We start from the raw sequence: 22646 nt of genomic DNA, 5'->3' as shown, positions 1-22646 counted from the left end.
CATGTCTGACAGCTGCAATAGGAGCTTGTTAAAAACCTGGCTAAGCTATGCAGTGTCCAGACCACGTGTCTACACTTGAAATGGAAGCAGCTGCAATTGGCACCATTTCATAAAAATTCAGTGCAGCCCATGGTCTCCTGGAATGCTACCAACATGGGCCTCATGAGGCCAAACCCAGGGCAACCTCTCCTCTACTCCGATTCCTGTAGAACAGAAGCGATTTACACCAAGATGTGCTGACACCATAACCCAATCCAGAAATGTAAGATGGTGTAGAACATGGTGACCTATTTAAAAGCAGTGCTTCTCGGCAGCACTGTGTGACACCACTGCTTTGCGGTCTGCACTGGCTGCCTAATGGTTTCCAGACTGAGTTTAAGGTGTTTGCTTTGACCTATAAGTCCACAAACGGCCTGAGATCTTTCTAATTGAGACATAACCTCTTTCCTCATGCCACACTGCCAAAGTCGCCAGGGCAAAGCTGGCTCCCCCTTGATTTAATAAAAAGGCGGTAGAGGAAGGAACCTGAAGAGCACTTTCCATGAAGGGTTCATGAGATGAGCTCCATACCACCTGCCCTGGAAACAAACCTGGGTCTGTTTACCTTCAGTGCACACTACAAGTAGTAATTTGCACGGACTGCTGCAGAGGATGGGGTGGAGATTTGTGTGGGGAAGGAGAATTCTGTGTTTGTTAGGGATTCGGGTCCGACAGCAGTCATTTAATTTTATGTTTGTAATTTGTGGCAGACGTGCCGAGAGTTTTGGCTAAGATTTATGGTATAAATCTGAATAAATAATAATAAATGTTTATATTTCAGCAAAACTCTCCCCCTTTGGTTTTCTTCTGGCTCAAAGGCAGCAATATTCTGATTCCTTGAATAAAATAGGGTTAAAACAAAACCAGTATTTCTGTAGTGCCTCATTTAAAATCCTTCAATCTGTTATTTTCATACAAAAAGAAAGATAATATTGAAGCCTCACACCCTTGAGACTGGTGTGTAATTGATTTAATTCATTTCCCAAAGAGAAACAAACAGACCTGTTTTTAGCATGTTAATTACAGGGACATGCTAATTCCACAAGGCTTAATCTTACTCGAGAAATAATCGCATTTAAATTAATAACTTCCTCATGAGCACATTAAAAAAAAACCCTCCCAATTCTTAGGCCACAATGGTGGGTGGGCGCGTGCTCATGTATTTTAAGCAACAGCCTTGGAAGACTCATCAGGAAGCAACTATTTGCTTTCAACCTCAGGAAACAAAGGGCAAAATAGGTAAACAATCCAAATATAATTATTAACAAGGGATTTTCACACAGATAAACATGCACACCAGCCGAGCTCAATCAACTTCATAAGACTGTGGTTTGCACTTGCTGATTATTGAAGTTCTGTATTTGAAGAAGAGCCTTTCCTTTCATCACGCAGTTTTCCCTGCCCTGGATTCCACAGAGGAGTCGGAGCCCTGAGTTTGTGGCTTGTTAATTAATTTTGCAGACCTGCATTCAGCATGACAACTTCACTGCAGGATGAAGTTAAATGAACAGGTGAGTTGGGAGGTAAAGATCATTTAAGCAGATTACTGTTTTGCAGTAGACAACTGAAAAGGAAGAATTGGTGATGGAATGTTTCAATGGTATGTTTCACCTCTACCTCACAAATTCAAGTGCAGACTAAAAGTTGTTACCATCTGAGGCTGTTTCTGGTGCCATGTGTCTCTGTCCAGTTCCCAAGAGTTGAATGTCCACATTAAAAAAATCCAGAAGTGGCACTCACTGGCCCTCTTAGTCTCAAAGGCTATGTCTTCACTGCAAGATTAGCTCAGGCTTGGGAACATCCCTACTACAAAGCACTACTTGTGCCACACCTGTGTGGCTGCATCCACAACAGTGCTGTAGTAGCCCATGTGCTGGGATAGATTTCTAGGATATTTCGTGGTTCTTAGCAGTGCATTATACTGGTGCATCATACTCTATTAAGTTATTCACAGCGTACTGTACGAAAACTTGTCTGTCCTTCCTTGGCTCCTGTGCAGGAATGCTCTTATGGGTCTTACTGATAGCTCACCACAGCTTTACCAGAAGGCTGGGGCCAACTTCTGGCCAACCAGCAGCACAGGAGAAGGATTTCTTGAGTAACATCTCTGTTCAAATGCTGTAGAAGCGCAGCAGAAATGAAGACGGCAAATGTGGGGCTGAAGTGCAGTGCAGAAGAAGAGAGGACTTAGATAAGAAAATGCAGCCCAGGTGGAACTGTAGGATAGACTGGAGGACTAACAGCACCTGAGCGTTCTCAGAGCAAAGCAGGTGGAATATCAGCCTGTGGTTAAAGGAAACCTCCCCTCAGCTGTGCCTGCTAGCACCAAAAAGCATCCTGGAGTCCATGTGAGAGGTGTTTCTGTGTGGGTGGAATGAGGGCTAGAGGCAACACCCGAGCTATAGCCCTGGTTAAGTCTGCCGTGAAGACATACCCAGAGAGATCAAGGACCAAATGGACCATGCAGAATGAACTCCCTCCCCTCTCAAACTCCCTCCCCTCCTGTCCTAGGAAAGAAGTTGACACTTCCATGCTGTACCTGCTCTGTAATTAGATTTCAATCTCCAGGGCTGTCAACACAAGACCTTACATGAGCCCTGAAGTCACAAATGCAAAATATAAAAAGCTGGCAAGAGAAACTATTAAACCAGGTGAATTGCATTTGTTTGAAATGAAACATTCCTCAACCCCACAGCCCCCCGTAAGAAAACCCAGCAAAGAAAATCCTTCCGTACACCTCTCTCTTTCTTGTGCTTTATTTGCAATTCCAGGCAGGTTTTACAACAGTTTTGCATATTGCCACAATTTTTTTTGCCTCAATACTTCTACCACTGATTTCCTAATTGCATAAAGAAGTAGAGAAAATAATAAAAGTATGAGGTATCATTCTGTTTCTTGATACAGACCTTGGGATAGTTACCAAGGAAGGTTTGAGCTTGTCAGCACATCAAAAACTGCTCTCGTTTAAACAAACCAGTTTAAAAATCTATTTAGTTGAACCAGAATGGACACACTCATATCTGTGGAAAGTTATCATCTCTATTTATCATGCACTGGTAAATTTACTGACAAGCTAAAACTGATATAAGCCAGGTCTAAATCAATTCAAAAGCATCACACAAAGTTGCACCAATTTAACTAAAATCAGCATAAAGTCAGACCTAGTTAACTACAGCAACAGAGTGTGTCGACCCGCCTTGAGATACTGGGCTGACCTAATCGCTGCTGTGTGTCACTGGAGACTTTGGAAAACATGCTATAGAGGCCTTATCACACATTCTCTCTGTACGCAAGTAGTCTCACTAGCTTCGATGACACTCTTGACACAGCTAATTCCTGCACAATAAGGCCTTCAACTGGAATATGTCCTTGGTCTCCAACTCTACCCTGGCACTTGTGTGCTGTCTTTTCCGATTAATGAACAAGGAGTTTGAGATTTTCTCAAATGGACTATTGCTCAACTCATAGGGTTGCCAGGTGCCTGGACACCAAAAGCCTGGTTACTGGGGGGGGGAAATGTGCCAGGTCATCAACCCGTGCCAGCCCCTGCTAGCTGGGGCTACCTCCTGCCTGCATCTTGAGGGCAGGTAGGCAGACAGCAGGCTCCGCATCCGGCTGCAGCTCCCCTCCCAGCCCCAGAGCAGAGGGACGCCAGCTGGGGGTCAGTGGGAGGAGATGGAGAGGAACCAGTGACCAGGCATGAGAGCGTGGGACAGCAGCAAGTGATGGGGAAGGGGAGGAGCAAGTTGGGGGCGGGGTCCAGTTTTCAGCAATTAGAAAGCTGACAACCCTACTAACTCAGTGCAAGTAGTACTTGTGGGGAGGGGGCTGTCTGGGCTAAGAGAAGTTAAAGAAAGGATTCTTGTCCTGCACCTCCCAAAACAGGAGAAATCCTATTGCCAAAACATAACTTTCTCCCCTATGAATGCTCTGTTGTGCCACAAGATCTAGAAGCTACAGTCCATCTAGTAAATTAAGTTGGGCTTCGTTCCTATAACTGTTCAGATACCAGGTGCAGGAAACATTCATTATTTCAGAAATTTGATGTCAGAGATGCCAGCATCTCTTTACCTTACCAGCTAAATACTGTAATGGGTAGATTCCTTCCTAATACCACAGATTACCACTTTTATAAAAGGCACCCTGGTGCCTGACACCACTGTGAGCTGCTAGCTTGACTAACCACGGTGTTTGAAATCAAAACAAGCACAGCAGGATATGCCTATGTAAGAACTAGCCTGGTGATGACTTGCTTAAAGCAGCTCTTAGCACAAGTACCACCAAGCTACTGCAAACTAGCAACCTGCGCTACACAGAGTCAAATCGTTTTTGATCTTTTAGAGTTAAATAAAACCTTTGTCCAGTAAGAATAAATATACTCTCTTACAAGTAGTCAGGATGGAATTAGGGCCAGGCAGAGGTCCTGAGCAGGACAAGAGTATTGTTCTAGCCTGTGCACTGGCTTTCTGCAGAGGGGTCTAATTTCACCTTTAGAGATCTGTAATACAGGATCGAGAGATTTCACTGAAACGATGTTATGCGTGTGCTTTATTTATCTATTTTTAAAAGCATTTTCAAAAGTAAAGCAATTGAAACTTAAATTAAGATTTAGAAAATCATACTGGAATTACCAGTATGTAAATTAATAGGCTCTCATGTTAAAGAGAAAATCCCACTGCAAAGAAAAGGAGTTTAAATAGTGTTTTATGTGGAAACAGAAGTGCTTTAGACTGAACGCATTCGGGATTACAAAGCAAGATACCTTGCCTCCTTCTGAAAAATGTCTCCAAGTAACCATTTATAAGCAGAAAACCAGGAACTGCTAGTCTGTGTATGCAAGAGAAAAGGGGGTTGGGGGGGGAGTACACTACACTTGGCTGTCAAATGCCATTCTGTCATGCTCCTTCTTTTGAGCAGAAAAACGGGATCCCCACCTCTAAAGCAAAGCCGCAACGTGCTTTGCCCAATTCTGCAAGGCGCTGAACATCCTTCGATCCCTATTAGGACCAAATGGCATTGAGATGCACCCATACCTCATAGGATTAGGTCCATAGTTTCTTTGCAGTAAAGCAGCCCGAACGTTTGTTATCCACAACTTAAATACATTACCAATTTGAAAACCAGTAGTGACTGAACTGCACAATGACTGATTATTTATTAATTAGATATTTCTGCTGTCCTAAGCAGGCTGGAGTATGAATAGCTGACTGTTCATGGGCTGTGGCCATAAAGTGCATTTCTTCTACATTACAGTGATAACCTTTGTTGCAGAGTTTAACACTGGACTCCTTCTATCACACAATGGGCCAACTCCAGCAACTGTGACCCAGGTTGAGACACACAGACAGAGTCTGAATGAGTCAACAAAGAGAATGAAAATTATAATATGATTGAGTCAGCGGATGGGATGCTTGGAATTTTTCTTGTTAAAAGCGATACTTGCTTAATCCAGGCCAAAATTAAATAAGTGATTTTTTTTTTAAACCAAATATAAACTGAAGCAAATATGCCAACTACGGACATACTCAGAGGGTGAATGGTGGAGTTTCAGAAACTTCTGGGTAAAAGACAAAGGAAAGAAAAGCAGGCCAGCACTCCAGAGATCCAAACTCAATTCCCATCCAGCCTCTTCTGTCCCATGCCAGCAGCAGCTGGGATTGCATTACACTGTTTACAAGCTACCCCATTTCCTCACTCAAAGAATGAAAACTACAGTGTAATCTACAAGCTGTTAGAAACTACACCTGTTTACAAAGAGCAAGTCTCACTTCACTTTGGAAAATGGGACTTAGGCTGCTAAGTCAGTTAGATGCTTTTGAAAATGTTACCTTAAGTCATTAAAAACAATGAGCCCGATTCCCCATCCATCCTAAAGCCCTTTTAACGCCACCGTGGCAGCATCAAGGAGCTTTAGGTTATATGAGCATCAGTCCCATTGTTTTTAAAGTACACTGAAATGTAATAAAAAGCCAACAGGAGTCCTCCTCTTGACAGTCTCACACAACATTCTAGGACCAGACATTTAGATCTCATTGGAAACCATTTAAAATGAGTGCTTTTCAAAGCTGTTTTAAAGACAGCTTTGGAAACCTCAACCTTTGAGTAGGATTTAAACACACAACTCCCACTAATTTCAAATGGGCATTGTGTGGGTAAATCCCATAGCTGGATTTTTAAAGCTCAAACAAAATCTATACTTTGACCAAAAATGTTTAATATAAATTAACAGGTGTTTTTATACAAATTGTACTTTAACTGGACAATTACGAACCACATCTGAATTCTCACAGCCCCAAGTCAGGCTCTCTACTATATCAACTCCCAGTCCAGTGGGCTGAAAGGAGATACTGGTCCCTTTGGTTCTCTTTGAACAATTAGTTTATATACACAAAAAGAAAAGGAGGACTTGTGGCACCTTAGAGACTAACAAATTTATTTGAGCATGAGCTTTCGTGAGCTACAGCTCACTTCATCGGATACACATACACTCTTATTTAGTAACTACCTAGCATTAAGAGCTATTCTAACAAATCCCGGTAGCTTCCTTCTGATGGACAGACATAATGTAGCGCTCATCTACACAGGAACGTTTTACCAGTTATACCAGTTTAATTATACACTGCTATAGCTCTTATTCTAGAATAAGAGTCGCTTGTTTTGGTTTATGTTAAACCCCTTCCAAAGAGGCATAAAATAAACAAAAACGCACTCTCATTCTGGATTAAGAATATGGGCGGTTATAACAGTATAACTATCTGTTTAAATTGACACCTTCATTTATACAAGTATAACTTTCCCATGTAGACATCTCCTAACTCTGAAGGGAAACTCAACCAGTCTGACTAAAAAACGGGATGCCCAAGATTGCATAAGGAGGAAGGGAACTCAATTCTCTTGGTATTCAGGATTAGAAACCTGGGGACTCATCCAGGATTCCAGGACACACTAAACTAAGCACCTTATTCTAACAGGCACATTCACAGAGGATCTGATCCAACTAATTTAATTTAATTAACTTTGGAGAGGGTGAAAGAATTGGATAGAAATAAAGGGCAATTCCATTTAATGCTTATCTAGGAAAGCAATTAAGAGTCGATTCACTTGAAGAAATGAGCAAATTCCTGAGCTCTACAAATCAGCAGGTTCTATTAGCTTAGACTGAACTATGATAGTAATAAAAATATCACCTCACACTGGCAGAATTCAATAAGTCAGTTACTACCTGCTGCCGTCTTTAAACTATCCAGGCAAATAGGTGCTTCTAAAAAGCAAACTAGATGGACGTTTCACCCTTTGGTTTTATGGCAAAGCCAATTTACCATGTGTACTGTCAGCACAGTGTGTAGATTATCTATCAGCCAATTTCCAGCTTCTATTAAACATACACGCATATACAGACCAAAAGGAACTCAAATCAATGTGAGCTCTGTTAATATAGACCTGTGGGTCATGGAGTCTTTTTAAAATCTTATTTATATGTTCCCCTAGTATAGGCCTCATGGTTTTTACAAATAACAGAGTAAATTTCCTGCTTTGAAGAGCTTCTAGTCGACATAGCCAAAACAAAGCAGAAAGGGAATGGATACTACATACAAGCAGAGTGGCCACACCTTGCTTGGCTTGTGCTCTGTTAGCTGCAAGATTTTTAAAAAATATTTGAAAGTGTAATGAGAGCTTAATGAATGGATAAATGATATGAAGTCTGAGCAGGGTTGAACTGTTAGCTATAGAAAGGTTACCAGAAGAGATGAAGATTTAGGAGAGGCTTGAAGGAGAAGAACAAGTCTCGCTTGGAATACTAGAATGAGCTCTCTGCCCAACTTTGGGGAGCAGCATGACAAAAGAAGAAGGTACAGTCACCAGTGGGAGGGGACAGGTTTGGTAAGGCAGAGTTGGCAGAGCATAGTCCATGAGTGGGAAGTTAGTAAGAGTCAACACTTGGGTGGGGTAATAAAAAGGGAGTGAGGGTAAGATACAACTGAACCTTATTTCTTGCCACGGTTGTTTGACGCAAGTCAGGATTACAAAGGTCATACAATCCATTGACTTCAATCGCTGCTCTTACAAAGCCATGCCATGTTGCAGAACCTTAAAGCAAGGAGTCCTGAGCACAGTACAGAATGGAGCAGAAAGTCAGTCTGAGCACTCCTGCACTGTCCCGTAATTTGACTTATTTACTGATGCAACAGATGTTTGCAACATCTTACAGAAACATGAGCCAATGCTAGTTCAGGGAAGGAACAGCTACTGCACAGTGCAAGTCAACTTCCTCAAAGGTTCAGTTTCCATTTTATTTTTAATTAAGCCATTGCCCTTCACTGAACATCTCTGCAGCTCATGTTGGTATGACAAGCAGACGACATAAACCACAGGACGGCCTGCGTCAAATATGTAAATGCACAAACCAATAGATTTTTCTTCCCCTCCAGAGAAGGGGTTAGAAAACATGTTTACAAGGCCACCAGTAAGATCTGGTTCTGCTCCCCAAACTAGCGTGAAGGCTGAAAACCCCAAGACACAGTGTAATGGTAGCCATGGAAATGAAAGCAGTATGGGATTCCTGTAGCACTAATTATCTATGGAGACGGACAAGTATCAGTTGATGGTGTCACACATGGCAAAAATTTATCATGAAGTTAATGTGTAACAATTAAATGGAAAGTAAAGGACCAAGTGACTAGACTGATGAACAAAGGGCATAGCAGGGCATGGCTGATGGGTCATTTGGCTGACTAAAGATCATGGAAGGCTTAGCTTGTGTCATTAGAAATGAGACACAAAGCTGTGACCTTAGTCAAAACACCACAACAGGTACAGGGGATCTAGTGCATTTGGACAGGAATGGCAGATAACTAAAACTGCTGTGTAATTCAATGTATACCTTTTTGCTAACCTTACAAACTTTACGCGTGACCCTGAGAAGCTCAGAATGTCTTAGCACCTACCCTCATTCAATTTTAATGTTCTCAGCTGTGTTTAACAGGGAGGAAATGGTACCATTTGCTTCTCCAGTTCTAGAGGGCTGCTGAACATGAGATGGAAGGAAGTAAAAGTGGGGTACAGGCCTAAACCCTCTTAGTAACCCAAACCCAACAACAAAACGGTGTGAACATTGCCACAAAGCCTGAACGCAAACAAACCAAATCAACATGCCTGGAGGAAATCAGCAGCACTTCCTCTACCACAGTCACTGGGGACCTTGGGAGATGAGAGGAGGAATCCAGGAACAACCTTCAATAATGTGTCTCAGTGATTTCACTCTCACCTCGCTGGTTAATTGCACAGGTGAAACAAGCTCACAAGAGGCACCTGCAGCTCAGAAGCACCTTAGCAGGAAAATATCCCATACTCACAACATTCTCATCTCTCCCTGCGTGCATCCGCTGGACACAAAGGAGCACTGAGATTGCAAGCACCCAAACCAGAACTCAGAGTAACAGCCGTGTTAGTCTGTATTCCACGGTATGCATCCGATGAAGTGAGCTGTAGCTCACGAAAGCTCATGCTCAAATAAATTGGTTAGTCTCTAAGGTGCCACAAGTACTCCTTTTCTTTTTGCAAACCAGAACTGACAGTTGTATCTGACATCCCAGCTGTGTGTTCATTCCTCAATGGTGGGTTCTAGCAGGGCAGGCACATTTGGGGCATCAGAGAAAGGCAGGGCCACATCCACCATGGCTGAATTGGCCTCATTAGCACTACAAAAAGTAATCTTCCCTCTGTTGATATTTACCCCTTCTTGTCAACTGTTGGAAATGAGCCACATCCACCCTAATTGAATTGGCCTCATTAGCACTGATCCCCCACTCAGTAAGGCAACTCCATCTTTTCATGTGCTGTGTATTTATACCTGCCTACTGTATTTTCCACTCCATGCATCTGATGAAGTGCGTTACAGCCCATGAAAGCTTATGCCCAAATAAATTTGTTAGTCTCTAAGGTGCCACAAGGACTCCTCGTTTTTAGAAAGGCAGGGGAAATTCTCTGCCCTTCACAAATTGCCAGCTCAGCCACCAGTGAAAGAGTTATTACTCGGTGCTTCAGTTGGATATCGGACAGTTTCACTTTGTTTGTGCTAATGTGCTGCCAGCCTACCTTCAGGGAGCCTGCCAGGAAATTATTTTAGAAAACAAAACAGTGGGAAAATGAATGTGTTCAAAGCAGGCCAAAAGCCAACTCCTCGCCCTAGCAACCCAGAGATATAGATTTGACACATGTGAACCATTAGTAAATGTCCACATTTGTCACCAGGGCAACAAGAAGCCATGAACCTTAAATTCTCTAGACTGTCTCATAAAAATCTGAAGTTCATAGCACATTCATGGACACTTGCAGCCTTTGACCATTCATTAAAAGTGCCTTTTGCCTGTTTATTTTCACCACATATTTCTCTCTGCACCAAGGAGAGACTCAAAATCAAATTCTAGGTTTATTTTTAATGAACTTCTTATGGTTTTATAGCATCAGGCTCACACTTGGGAGAGCTTTACAAAATTTAAGAATAATGCTCAGCACAAGTTTTCTACCCAATGAACACAGCTCATCATGATCGTGAAAAACAATTTAAGTGACCTTTGTAAAACATACAAAGCTAGACATGCCTGGTTTCATTTAAAAGACACTTTCACTTCTCAGGAATCCTTCCTGCAAGGCTCTCTCAACATTTATAACTGTGCACTACCTAATCGAGGTATCCAAGTCATCTTACTTGATACCCCTAGAGGTACTTCTAACACCTTCTTCCCAATTAGACTCTTCTCTTCAGGGAAGTGGCCATATGACCATTATTATTTGTAGTATAGTAGTGGCCTAGACGCTCCAGCCAAGTGCATGGCATGGCCCCAAGTGCATCCCCCAATTTACAGATGGGGAACTGAGGCACAGAGCAGCTGAATGACCTGCCCAGGGTCACATGGACACTAGCAGAACAGAACAGAGTTCTCCTGCCCATGCCGGTCTCCTGGACCATAACACCAAGGCACACTTCCTCCCTTTCCTTCCTGTTCACATAACCTTTATTGTTGTATTAGGTCCATGTTACGTTTATGGTGCATTGCAAAACGAATATACTTTTGTTTTTAAAGGGGACGGGGAACCAGATCCTGGATGCTAGGACAGCAAGGTGGGGGAAAAGGGAGAGACTGTTTACAACGGATAAAAAGCAGGTTTTAGATTCAGAATACTTCTAGAGCAGTAGTTCTTAACCTGGGGTGTATGCACCCCCCAGGGGTGCGAGATGTCCTTTCTGGGAGTACGAGACATGCCAGATTTTTTTAGAAGGCAAATCATCGAACACAAATTAAGCACAGGCATGTAAGTACAACTACTTTGTTTCATCAAACCTATGTATTTATTAACATTATAAATTTAACGATTACTGTAATATACAAACAAAAAAATATATCTAGGTTTAAAGAACTGACCTACTTCAATGATTTTTGATAAGGGGTGCGAGAACATATTTTGAGAACCAAAGGGATGCAGGCTGAAGTAAAGGTTAAGAACCACTGTTACAGAGGATCAGTTTTTATACAAAGTGCAGAGAGATTTGTATTTTACACAACCCTCTAGCACCACTTCTTAAAATATTGCTAATGCTGCTTAAGATACCGATATAAATGCCTACATATTTAGTTTCAAACTTGTATTACTCCAAAGCTCTGAGCTACTTTGCCATACCAAGGTGAAATGTTTCTAACCAGTTGCAGAGAAACGGGCATTTAAAAGCTCTAGTTTTCAATACTTAGTCTTGGCAGCCAGCCTAGATTCTTAACTATTATTCAATTAGCAGTCTTCTACTTAAAATGTTTACCTTACTAGTTGAACCAGCATAATCATTCTGTTTATGTGCAGCAAACTAAATTAGGAGCAGAGTCTGTGAGGACCCAAGAACCATCAACTCCCAGTTCATAATAAGAGCTTGGGCAGGTCTGTAGTTAACAAAAAAATTTCCATTTAGATTAGATGGTTTTAATTTACTGAATTAGAATGAAAAATCAGAATCCTTTTGCTCTCTGGTTTTTAAAATCTTGGGGGTGGCAGGAGGAGGAGGGGGGACAGGCGCGACAGAGTGAATGAGCCATACAAAAAGATTACTTTGCTGCTATTCTCCATGACAAAGATTCTAGGAGGAATTTCAGTTGGATCTCTTTTTTGCACAGCCTAACAAAGTGCAGCACTGTCCTTCATCACAAGAGCTCTCTCATTATGTCACATGATACTGTAGACAAAATACTGCTTAGTAACTTTAGACAAGGCCCAAGTTATTTTATTAAAACATACTGTCGTTCCAAAAAAAGACCCTGTATGAACTCATCTCTGAAAGAAGTAGCTATGTTCTTAGTGATTTATGTCCACATCTCTCCCCTCAAAAAAAAAAAAAAAAAAAAATCACTGCTCAGTTTGAAGTTTCACAATTCAGTGGTGCGATATAGACGGATTATTTATTACTTGTATTACAATGGGGCCCAGGATTCATAGGATCCCATCGTACTAGCCACTGTACAAACTCAGAACAAAAAGAATGTCCTTCTCTCAAAGAGCTTAGCGGAAATCAGGAGTGAGGTGCACTGGAAGGGCTGGGAGTTTAGAGAGCAGACTGGAATGGAAGAGGGTTGCAGAGGGTCACGATTGTGGGACACCAGAAGAGCTAATGTGGAAGATCAGAACTTTGATCCCAGTGGATGCTGCAAACTCAAAACAGCAGAGCATTGGCTGAGCTGTGTTGGGAGCCTGGACTGGCAAAATCAAGAGAACTGGCACAGTTGTTGAGAGATGGAGTCCATTTACTTACCTATTCAGAGGGGAGCTGTATGGATTAATGTATGTACAGTGTTTTCGAAGTACAAAGATGATATATAAATAAGCAGAAATATCAGGAGGTGCTGAAAATGAGGACTGTCTGCACAGCATTGTCAGCCCCCTCTCTTCGAGCACAGTGTGCAGATCACCAAAAGTTGAGCCCTACCATTGCCTCCTATACCAAAATATTGTAGAGTAGCAGGATGGACCTGCAGGACATCAGCTATGGAACTGGTTAATGTAGCACTACCATTGATACTATTCACAAAGTATTCGCCAGCTCTAGCGACACGGAAGTTCACGAGGAAACTGATGCAGATATGTTCACATACTGTCAGGGAAGCATTTTTTACTTTGCAACAAACCCCATTCTAAGGGCACTCAAGAGAATGTTCTGCATCCTTACAGTAAATCCTATTAGACTTATGGTGGGGATTTGAGAAAACAAAACTTGTTTTCTTTGTTTAAACAAAGCCAAGAAATGAAACTCATCAGCAGATGAAAAGGAGTGCTTGTGGCACCTTAGAGACTAACCAATTTATTTGAGCATGAGCTTAAAGCTCATGCTCAAATAAATTGGTTAGTCTCTAAGGTGCCACAAGCACTCCTTTTCTTTTTGCGAACACAGACTAACACGGCTGTTACTCTGAAACCTATCAGCAGATGAGACGACTTCCTTCACTTTAAATTTAAACTTCCCACCTCCCAAAAAAATATAAAGCCTTAACTGGGGTCAATAAGAGACAAGCCCTGAATGAGCCATAAGACAGGTTAGCTGCCTGTCTTGTGGCTCATTGGGGGCTTGTCTCTTATTGAAATTTAATCAACTGACATGAGACGTGCTGGATTCCACTTGCAAACAGTAATTGCTGTCTGCAACACAACACTAAACCCTTGTACAAAAGGCTACAAATTCCTAAGAAACAGAGTCATAACCTTCACTCCAGTCAGCTCTGTCCAGAACCTTTTGTGCAGACCAGTTTTACCAACAGAATTGCCCAAGTCCACCTTGTTGCTATTCAGGGGAAACTGTTTGGTAACATGATCTTACTCCCCCAGTTAACTTGACACATTCACTGAGTCAGCAAGCAACAGCCTCTCTTTACCCTGCCCCAGAATGGTGACATCATTCCAATAGTTGTCACCACAACAACTCTTCTCCCAGATATGGCGCAAGCAGATCTCCCTGTACATAGGTTGCAGAGCCAGAAAAGACTGCAAGACACTTATCCCTTAAGTTTCAACTGAGAAAAAGAGGGGGGTCCTTAAAAAAAATTAGACCTAAATTGTGACTTGGAGTTTCCAAGAACCATTGCCATGGCTGAATAAGCAAGCATGGTTTCCAAATGGTGTTCAATATAGACTGAAATGATCTTGTCAGCAAATAGGGTGATGCAAAAGAAACAGATTTCTTTCCACTATCAACAATGCACTCTGGTGCTAACAAAACTGCCAGGATCATTTTCCAGCCCAGGCACAAAATTTACTTGCCAACTCTTTATGACAATATATAATTTTTCTGTCAAAGACAGTTACTCATCCTCAGCAAGTAGAATTATACAAGGCTGATTTATAGGTGCTGTAGACCCTGGACAATTTGCCCATCAGTAAATCATCATTTGGCACCGAGAACTGGTTAGTAAATTCAGAGTTTGTAGAGGGTGCATCACATTGCTTCTTGGCCCCGCCTTGGCACCTCCATTTCCAGCAGGGATAAAGGGGAAGGGAGGAATTCTGGACATGACGTAAAGGAAGAAAGAGAGACATCACAGCTGCAAACTCAAGTGACAGGAAGGACGGTGATGACCATGACAAAGGAAAGGAGTGGGGAAAGAAGAATCCCCTCAAGCAAAAGGAGCAGAGAATCCATCTCTGGTGCATGGAACGATGTTTGAGAGAATTTTTGTAGCCAGTACCCAATGGAAAACTCCAACAGAGACATACATTGTGAAGAGATAGATAACAGCAACACCTCTGAAATTGTAGGGCATCTGTATCGTATGGCTTCTTCGCTGGGAAGATTGTAGGAATCCTTCATGTTACAGGATGTTCTCAGACATCTCGTAGGTTGCATGTGCCCAGCAATGGCATTTCAGACTATTTTCTATGAATGGAGCACTGGACAGTATTCCACTGTCTTCTGTTTCTGCTTCTGAATCAAGTTACAGCAAGTTATCGTGTGTCCAGGTCTCAAGTTCTTCAGGTGGAAAATTAAGGTCGCTAAGTAACTGTAACCAGTGTCCTCATACAGACAGTATTGGAGCTGGTGAGCAGGCAAACCTAGAGTCCCCGTGGTGGTGAAAGCATCAGAAATACCTTGATAGGGAAAGCTGAGGAAAAGATTCCAGTAATGGAGAAGATGACAGCAACTCAGTCTGTTCCCTGAGTCAGAAGGATTCAAAGTGCAATGCTATCCATTTCACCCTTGCAGCTTTTTGCTACAAAAGCCCATGCACTCGTTGAAGGGAAACTAATACAGGATAAAACATATACCGTTAAAACTTTTCATGAGGTTCAGTTTCGACCGCACACCCTGGCAAGAATTAAAAAGAAACACAAGCAAGAGCACTTGAAATAATGCACCTCATGTATGGTTATTACTGAGGTTATGCAGCATGACGTGACAACTGGAACAAGAAGATCTTAACTGAAAGAGTTGTATGCGGTAATAAAATGCTACAGTCTCAGATAGCAGCACATGAAAGGCCAAATTCATCCCTGGTGTAATTCCACTGCCTTCAACAGGAGCTGTACGTACTACACCAAAGCTCAAACTGGCCCAAAGTGAAACAATCATGTATCTATAAATGAACACTTGAAAGCACGTCTTTCCCACAAGGAAGAGACAGTTCTGGTTAAACAGCAAAGAGGCACGAGGAAGTCACAGTGCTGGAAAATTCCCAACCTTCTAGTTTAGAAGGCACCTCAAAACCATTTGCATGACTGTTCAACTTCAGTGGAAAGAACATTTTAATAAAATCAAATATTTTAAAGAACCAAACCTCCTAAAATCTTTTTTGGGTGGATGGAGTGCAGGGGAAGACAGAGGGAACAAAGATCTAGTTACAGGATTTCTTGATACTATGACACTTGATTAACAGGGTATGTGGTTTATATTCCAGGGAGCAAAAGGACCCATCTGCTTTCCATCATGGCCCCCTAGCCCTATCTGACATGCTCACAAGATACCATGGCATTCATCTATTCGGAACATTAGGGGGCAGAGACTTGCACTTAAGATGAGAAACAGGAAGTGCTTTAGTACCCCAAGACAGACAGAAATGGTGATTTATTACAGCGCTGTAAAGAAACCCAATTGTCTCACCATAAAAATCCAGGTAACCCTTATCTCTAGTGTTACTGTGCTAACTCCTACATCCTTGTTTACCAATTGGGTTGTAGCACCATGTCTCTGAGCTCCAGAAGTGCTCTCTACCCCAATCTCTCATTCAACCCGCACTAGCCAGACCAGATGCATGCTGGCACCAGATTGCTTGGCAACTGATCGGATTGTACTAACATCCCTCCCGATTATGTTCTAAAAGGAATGCATTTAAAATAAAAAAGTATTAATGCCCGCTTTAAACCAGACTAGCTTCATCCGGAACTGAAGGTACTGACAAAGGCTTGAGTGAACCAGAAGCAGTATGAACGTATGTCTCATTTAAGGGTCCATAAACAAGGATGGCGGGGCAATAATAATCTTAAAATTATAGATTCATCCTTATTCAAACCACAAGATAACATTAATTAGCCCAGTGTTTCAGTTCTTCCTGATTCCGACAGGCTTTTTGCTAGTGCTGAAGTTAGTCAATTCCCATTGTTTTTAGTTTAAATATTCTCCTAGAACAGATTAGAGCTAACGGAATGATTTACTTTTCTCAAAAATCTGGCGCTCCACTCCATCCCCCATACCCAGCCTCTCCTGAACTGCGATCCTGAATTTGTCTTACTTAAATACAAATATATCTGACATGCTTGCAAAGCCAAGTGTAAGTTTATAGCGCTACAGAAGTGTTCTGATAATAGTATAGGCCAACTGGTGAAAGTTCAATACTTTATCCCTGGCCTGGTCACATCTGAGGTTTTTACAGGTTTAAAAACGAGACAAATCTGAATATTTAATGAATGTCCCTGGCAGGATGATGCCAGTGTAAGACCAGATGTATGGATGAGGGCATCGTCAATAAAATCAGAGTTGAAGGAAAGCTTAGTCATGATTCTTGCCAGTAACCCACTTACTTAATCTTAATCCCAAAACAAGTTTTCAATTTATAATCAAATTCCGCAATCTCTAAAAAGAAAGAATTTTGAGGAGTCAGAAAAAGGTAGACAAACTTTCTCCTGGGGCATGATTAAAGTATATTACTTATGGTTCATAACCAAGTTAAATGAGGCCAGCAAGGGCTGAAGTGGAGACTGACACGTTATTGGTGGAGACTTTGCTGCCTCTGCTGCTCATCCACCTGGTCCAGTGCCTGGAGGCACTTAGTACTGATCAAATTATCCTAATCGAACCTTAAGAATAGCAGCAATTCACTGGGGCAGTTAGAGCCTCTGGGCCCAATACTCATTGATGCTAATGCCCTATGCTGTTCTAGTGGCACAAAGAGGCTGGAAACAACCCCGAGATCCCTCTGCACAGGGCTCTAAAGGGACCCTGCACCTAGCGTACGTTGAGAATCTAGTTGGAGTGCACTGCACTACGGCTATTCTCAGCTTCCCAGGAGCCATGGAAAGCACAGCATTAAGTTAGAGCATATTTGCACCCACAGGGCAGGGCTCTGCATGGCCCCAGAATATGGGGGGGGGGGGTGTTAAAAAAGGTTTAGAGACACCTTAGCCCCCACACGCAGACACTGTTCCTAGTACAAAGGTGGAGTGACTGAGAATTACTTAGCATTAAATAGCTGCCTCTTAAGACTATCTGACAGTCTGCAGAAGAGTGTGTTTTCACAGGAGTTTAGCTGTTTTAACATAAGACAATGTTTCTAGGAATTTAAACAGCAAACGGATGATCTTAACCAGCTTCTTGAACGCTCTGAAGCTGGGAAAGTTTTTAAAGAGCCTGGATAGCTGAGGCCTCCTCCACTGCCATACACCATTCAAAAGGCTTGCGTGGCCTCTGGACCGAAATATGTTTTAAACATTGCCAAGAGAAACTCTTCTCAGGGCAGCTTTACATAAATTATAGATGAAAGCTTCAGTTTCCATTATATGAGCAGCTGCAGCCAGTATGAGCTAAGGAGACCTCCACGTGTCCTGCTTTCTGTCAGCCAGCTGTTTTCTACCAAACATTGAACTGTCAGGGACATGAAACATTCACTTACCCTACCCACATGGTGCCTTCCCCTTGGCTCATGACATGCGAATTCGCAGGGTTGGGAAAACAGGACATTTTTAACTACTAATCGGCCAGGCTGTGTTCAGCTGACATAATTAATACTTCATGTTTCTGTAGAGCCTCTTTCTCAAGTTCTATACATACAAGAATTACACAGCCCCCTCTGGCACTGCACAACAGAGGGGATGGGGATCATTAGCAAAGGATGTCAGCGAAACTCCCTGCTGTTACAGAAACAACCACAAGATCTTTAGTGTCTAGACAGAGCAGAGAACAACTTGGTTGTCTATTATTCAGAGGAGACCTTGAAAAACAGGCATACACCCAGAGAAAGTTGCACAGAATTAAATTTATCTGTCTTGGAAAGACCAAGGGCTGAGTCAGCCCTGAAGTGATTTGAATCTGTGGAGTAATGTATAGGTGTAACAAGCCTAATTCTCTGCCAGCTAAACCATCCCTTTTGGTTAGATGATTCGCTACCCCAAGAGAGTATTTCAACTGCTTGAGTTAAGACAGAGGAAGTGATGCATTGCTTCTCTCCAATTTGTTGAGCACAGCTCACAGATCTGCACTCTTAACACCTCAATTCCCTGTCCTCTCACCCTCTAACACTGTAGTACTGGAAATAAGACCTGCACTACTCATTACCTTGGTTTCCAAAAGAACATGTGGAGAAAACATCAAGGTCATTTGAAAGCAATGTAATAAAGCTCAGATTACCAGATTTTTCCTTTCCTTTCCCTTCCCTCCCTCAAAAACCAAGGGTACAGCTTTATCCTTTTGTTCTGAAAGACTATCTGCCAGACCTGTGAAATGGATGTAGGGGAGTCTAGATTCCTTTTGTAAGAAATGCAGCTCAAGCATCAGAAATAAACACAGTATCTGGCAAACAGATAAAGCACTCTGTAGAGGCAACAATATGATTGCAAAGGCTATACAAAATCCATGTCTAAATGCATAACTTTTCTACACTTAAAAATAACCAGTGTCATCCAGCTAGTCACAAGGCCTGAGAGCGCCATTCAGGTCTGGAAGAAGTATGACATGGGAAAATGTACATGTGCATGCAAGTTTGATTTAGTCCTTATTTAACGCTGCTTAGCATTAAACTGCATTAACACTAGACACTGCAAATTGACATTGCCTCACACACAGCCCAACCCTTCCAGCATAACACAGTTTGGGTTCCCTCTGCTTTATGGCTGGGAGGAAAAGGAGGACCGATTAAAAGGAGGTCTCATTACAACAGGCAATTTGTGGAACAAGAAAGTCAGCCAATATAAAAATGCCCTGGCTCTCTACTCAAAAGCAAGGGCATTTGCATCAGACATTCATTTTGGACAGTGAATGGGGACTAGACCTGGTGGAGTTGTCTGGGCTTATCTGCACAGAGGCTGTTTTGTTTTGCACAGGATTATTTTTTAATACCTCGATGGAATCCTCCTCAGAGGTGACTATGAGGGGCAGCCACTGTGTGCTGAAATCGGGGGCCTTCCCTTCCCCTGCCTGATGCATTCAGCTACAGGTGAATTCCCACCAATCTTGGATATTAACAACCCTCTGTTCTGAATCTCTCTGCAACTCCTTCCTTGATGCAAATGACAGAGACGGGGAATGAAAGTTCAGCAGAGGCTTGAAATATTCATTCTGTGCTTTGCATCAAGGCTGCAATTTCACACCAATGTCCCTCCCAGGATGAGCTCCCAGGGTAACCAATAGCAAGCCCTAATGCACCAATTCAAAACAAAAACTCCAGCTGTATTTTACAGATGTGCTGATCATATTTATTAACCAATTTATTAGCGAAAAGACTGATCATTGAGAGACTCATTCCTATGAACAATGGTCATGAGACCACCTACAGTAGCTATAACTAATGGGTGCAAAGCATTTCTGTATATATCTGCTAAATGTACAGGGCACTTCCTTCCTTTACAGGAGCAAGCCTAGCTCAGGCTCAGAGCTGGGAAATAGGAGCCTGGGTTCTATTCTTAACTCTAGCACTAAATCACCATGTAACTTAGCTACCTACTTAGATGTGCCCATTCTTGTTGAATTGGAACATTTCAAACAATAAGGAGTTTATCTTTCCCAGAATCTTTTAAGGTAGGAAACAGTTGTCTCCCTTTGTACAGACAGCAAAATGGCAATGAAGATTAAATTGTGATACAGGAAATCTGTGGCTTAGAAACTGAACCCAGAGCTCCTGAATCCCAGTCCACTACCATAACCATAAGGTCATCCTTCCTTTCCTAGCTTCCCCATCAGTAAAGTGGGGGAAAAATACTCACCTATCTTTGTAAAGGCACCTGTAGGACCCTTAGAGAAAAGGCATTAGAGAAGAAGTGCAAAGTATTTTTTTTTTATTACAATAGAGAGTTCCTGCACGAATGGGCTCTACGTTTTCCAGCCATGGCTACAGCACATAATGCCACTTTTCTTGGGGGAAAAAAATAAATGAAATTTACATCATTTGCACTGGTTAACATAAAAATCTCTAGCAGAGAAACAGTTATGAGATGAGGCCCAAAGGCACATATCCTGTTGTGGACACACGCTTCACAGACAAAAGAGACTCCAACATTACCTCATCCTCGCTCTCGACTTTGGGATTGCTGGCGGTCCGTTTCAGATTGCTGCTCAGGCTGATGCTAGCTGTGGCGTCCGACTTGGACCGCTGGTGAGTCCTTTTGGAAGGTGACAACCCCATGTCGGGCGCCGGGCTCAGAGACGGCAGCTCCCTCTTTTTGTGAGCTGGCTTCAACTCATCAGAGAGGATGAGCTTCCGCAGCTTGGTCCCACGGGAGTGTCGCTGAGTTGAGATGTGCATGTCCGAGGAGTAGGCGCCCAGCAGCAGAGCACACTGGAGGGAAAAGTTGATGCTTTGCCGACAGCGGTGCACAATGTAGGGTTTGATAGCATCGCCAACATCTTCATCCATATGGATGTACATGTTTAGAAGCTGTGGCAGGTAGAAGTCCACATCCTCGTTCCTAAAGCAAAACAACCTATTTCCAATATAAGCTTGTACCCCTGGCTCCTTTGAATTGTACAAGTATGAAATGGCCATGGAGATATCAAAGAGTTTGGATTCAAAGAGCCGGAGCAGCCAGGACTGCTTAGCTGAGTTGTTCTTTTGCCGCCTCCGGGCGCTTTTCACTGTGTTGGCCATGGTCTCGTCCTCCTCCTGGATCCTGGAAGGCGCGCCAGCTGGGTCGTCCAAGCATTTGATTTCACAGCCATCTCCGACGTCTCCATTGGCTAGTTCCAGGTTGGTCCGTGGAGCACTCTCCATTTCGTTGCAGTCATCCGATTTAGCCACGCTGTCTGAGGAGACCCCATGCATCAGCTTGACCTTCTCCAGGACCTCTTCACAGGCTTTCTTCGCCACCTCAGGGTCGATAACCGCCAACTCCCCAACGCCTTCTCTGATGACGCTGAGAGGAGTCCCTCCATTTCCCTGCAGCACTGGGCCGGATGACTGATCCAACGCTGTCCCAGGGGCTGCATCTACAATAGCGTCACCCATAGCAGTGGCAGGTCTTCACGCTTCAAAGCTGAAAGGAAAGCAATGTGAAAGGTAGTCATTTTGGGAAGGGGAGAGAGATCATCTGCCTATTAACCTGCTGCAGAGCCTACTAGGTGCACTCTTTTTGGGATGTGCCTCAGAAGATATTTGAAGTTGAGACAATCTGGTGTGAACATTTTTTGACTAGGGTCTTGTCTGCATAGGAATGGCATGCACATTGGTGCAACAACGATAGGGAAAACCTCCAGTATATGCACAATTTACAGCAATGAGGCTTATCTTGAAATAGATCACATTTGGCCTTTAGACTCCTTCTCAAGGCCCTTTCTACCCAGCCTTGATTTGCAAAAAGCAAAAGAAAATAACCAGGAAACTCTTTATACCTCACACTCAAGGAATTTTGCAAGGTTATGTAGCCATTAATGGGATTATGGCTTTATACGCCAAGCTGGGTGTATCCAATGCGCTTTGTTCATAACTAGAATGTAATAAATCCCTCCCGGCTCCGCTTTTATCATTTTAATTTCCCCTTGTGACAGATTACTATGTAGCGCTTACCTAGCACTTTGAAAGTTAAGTCGCCTGACACTCCTGGGAGGTAGGCAAGTGTTATCCCTTTATTACATTGAGAAAGGGAGACTACGCGACGTGCCAGAACTAGTTAGAACAAGAATTCCTGCTCCAAGCCTCATACTCAGATATCTGGGCTATGCCCCGCCCCCTACAATTCACACTCATTTTTAATATTACTTTTTTTTTTTTTTTTAAATAAAGCTAAAACTAAAGCTGGAAACACTTCCTACTTTTGTCATCTCAATCATAACTGCAACAACATATCCTACTATGGTCAGCCAGAAATAAGGAAACCCAGTGCCACGTGGAAATATCTTTTTTTAAACTGAAAAGGAGGACTTGTGGCACCTTAGAGACTAA

General features: G+C 42.6%; 1 protein-coding gene across 3 annotated transcripts in view; it reads right to left on the bottom strand.

The window, feature by feature from the left end:
- Window positions 1–22646, bottom strand: part of PI4KB (phosphatidylinositol 4-kinase beta) — a 59015-nt gene that overhangs the window by 22959 nt on the left and 13410 nt on the right. For all 3 annotated transcript variants that reach the window (XM_084613981.1, XM_084613983.1, XM_084613982.1), the window contains one exon: window positions 20772–21741. In XM_084613981.1, the coding sequence (XP_084470107.1) occupies window positions 20772–21713 (942 nt within the window). In that variant the 5' untranslated portion in view covers window positions 21714–21741. The remainder of the gene's footprint in view (window positions 1–20771; window positions 21742–22646) is intronic.

The sequence above is a fragment of the Lepidochelys olivacea genome, assembly GCF_965140295.1.
Source record: "Lepidochelys olivacea isolate rLepOli2 genome assembly, chromosome: 24".
NCBI classification, from domain to species: Eukaryota; Metazoa; Chordata; order Testudines; family Cheloniidae; genus Lepidochelys; species Lepidochelys olivacea.
This window is presented reverse-complemented; position numbering and strand designations above follow the sequence as displayed.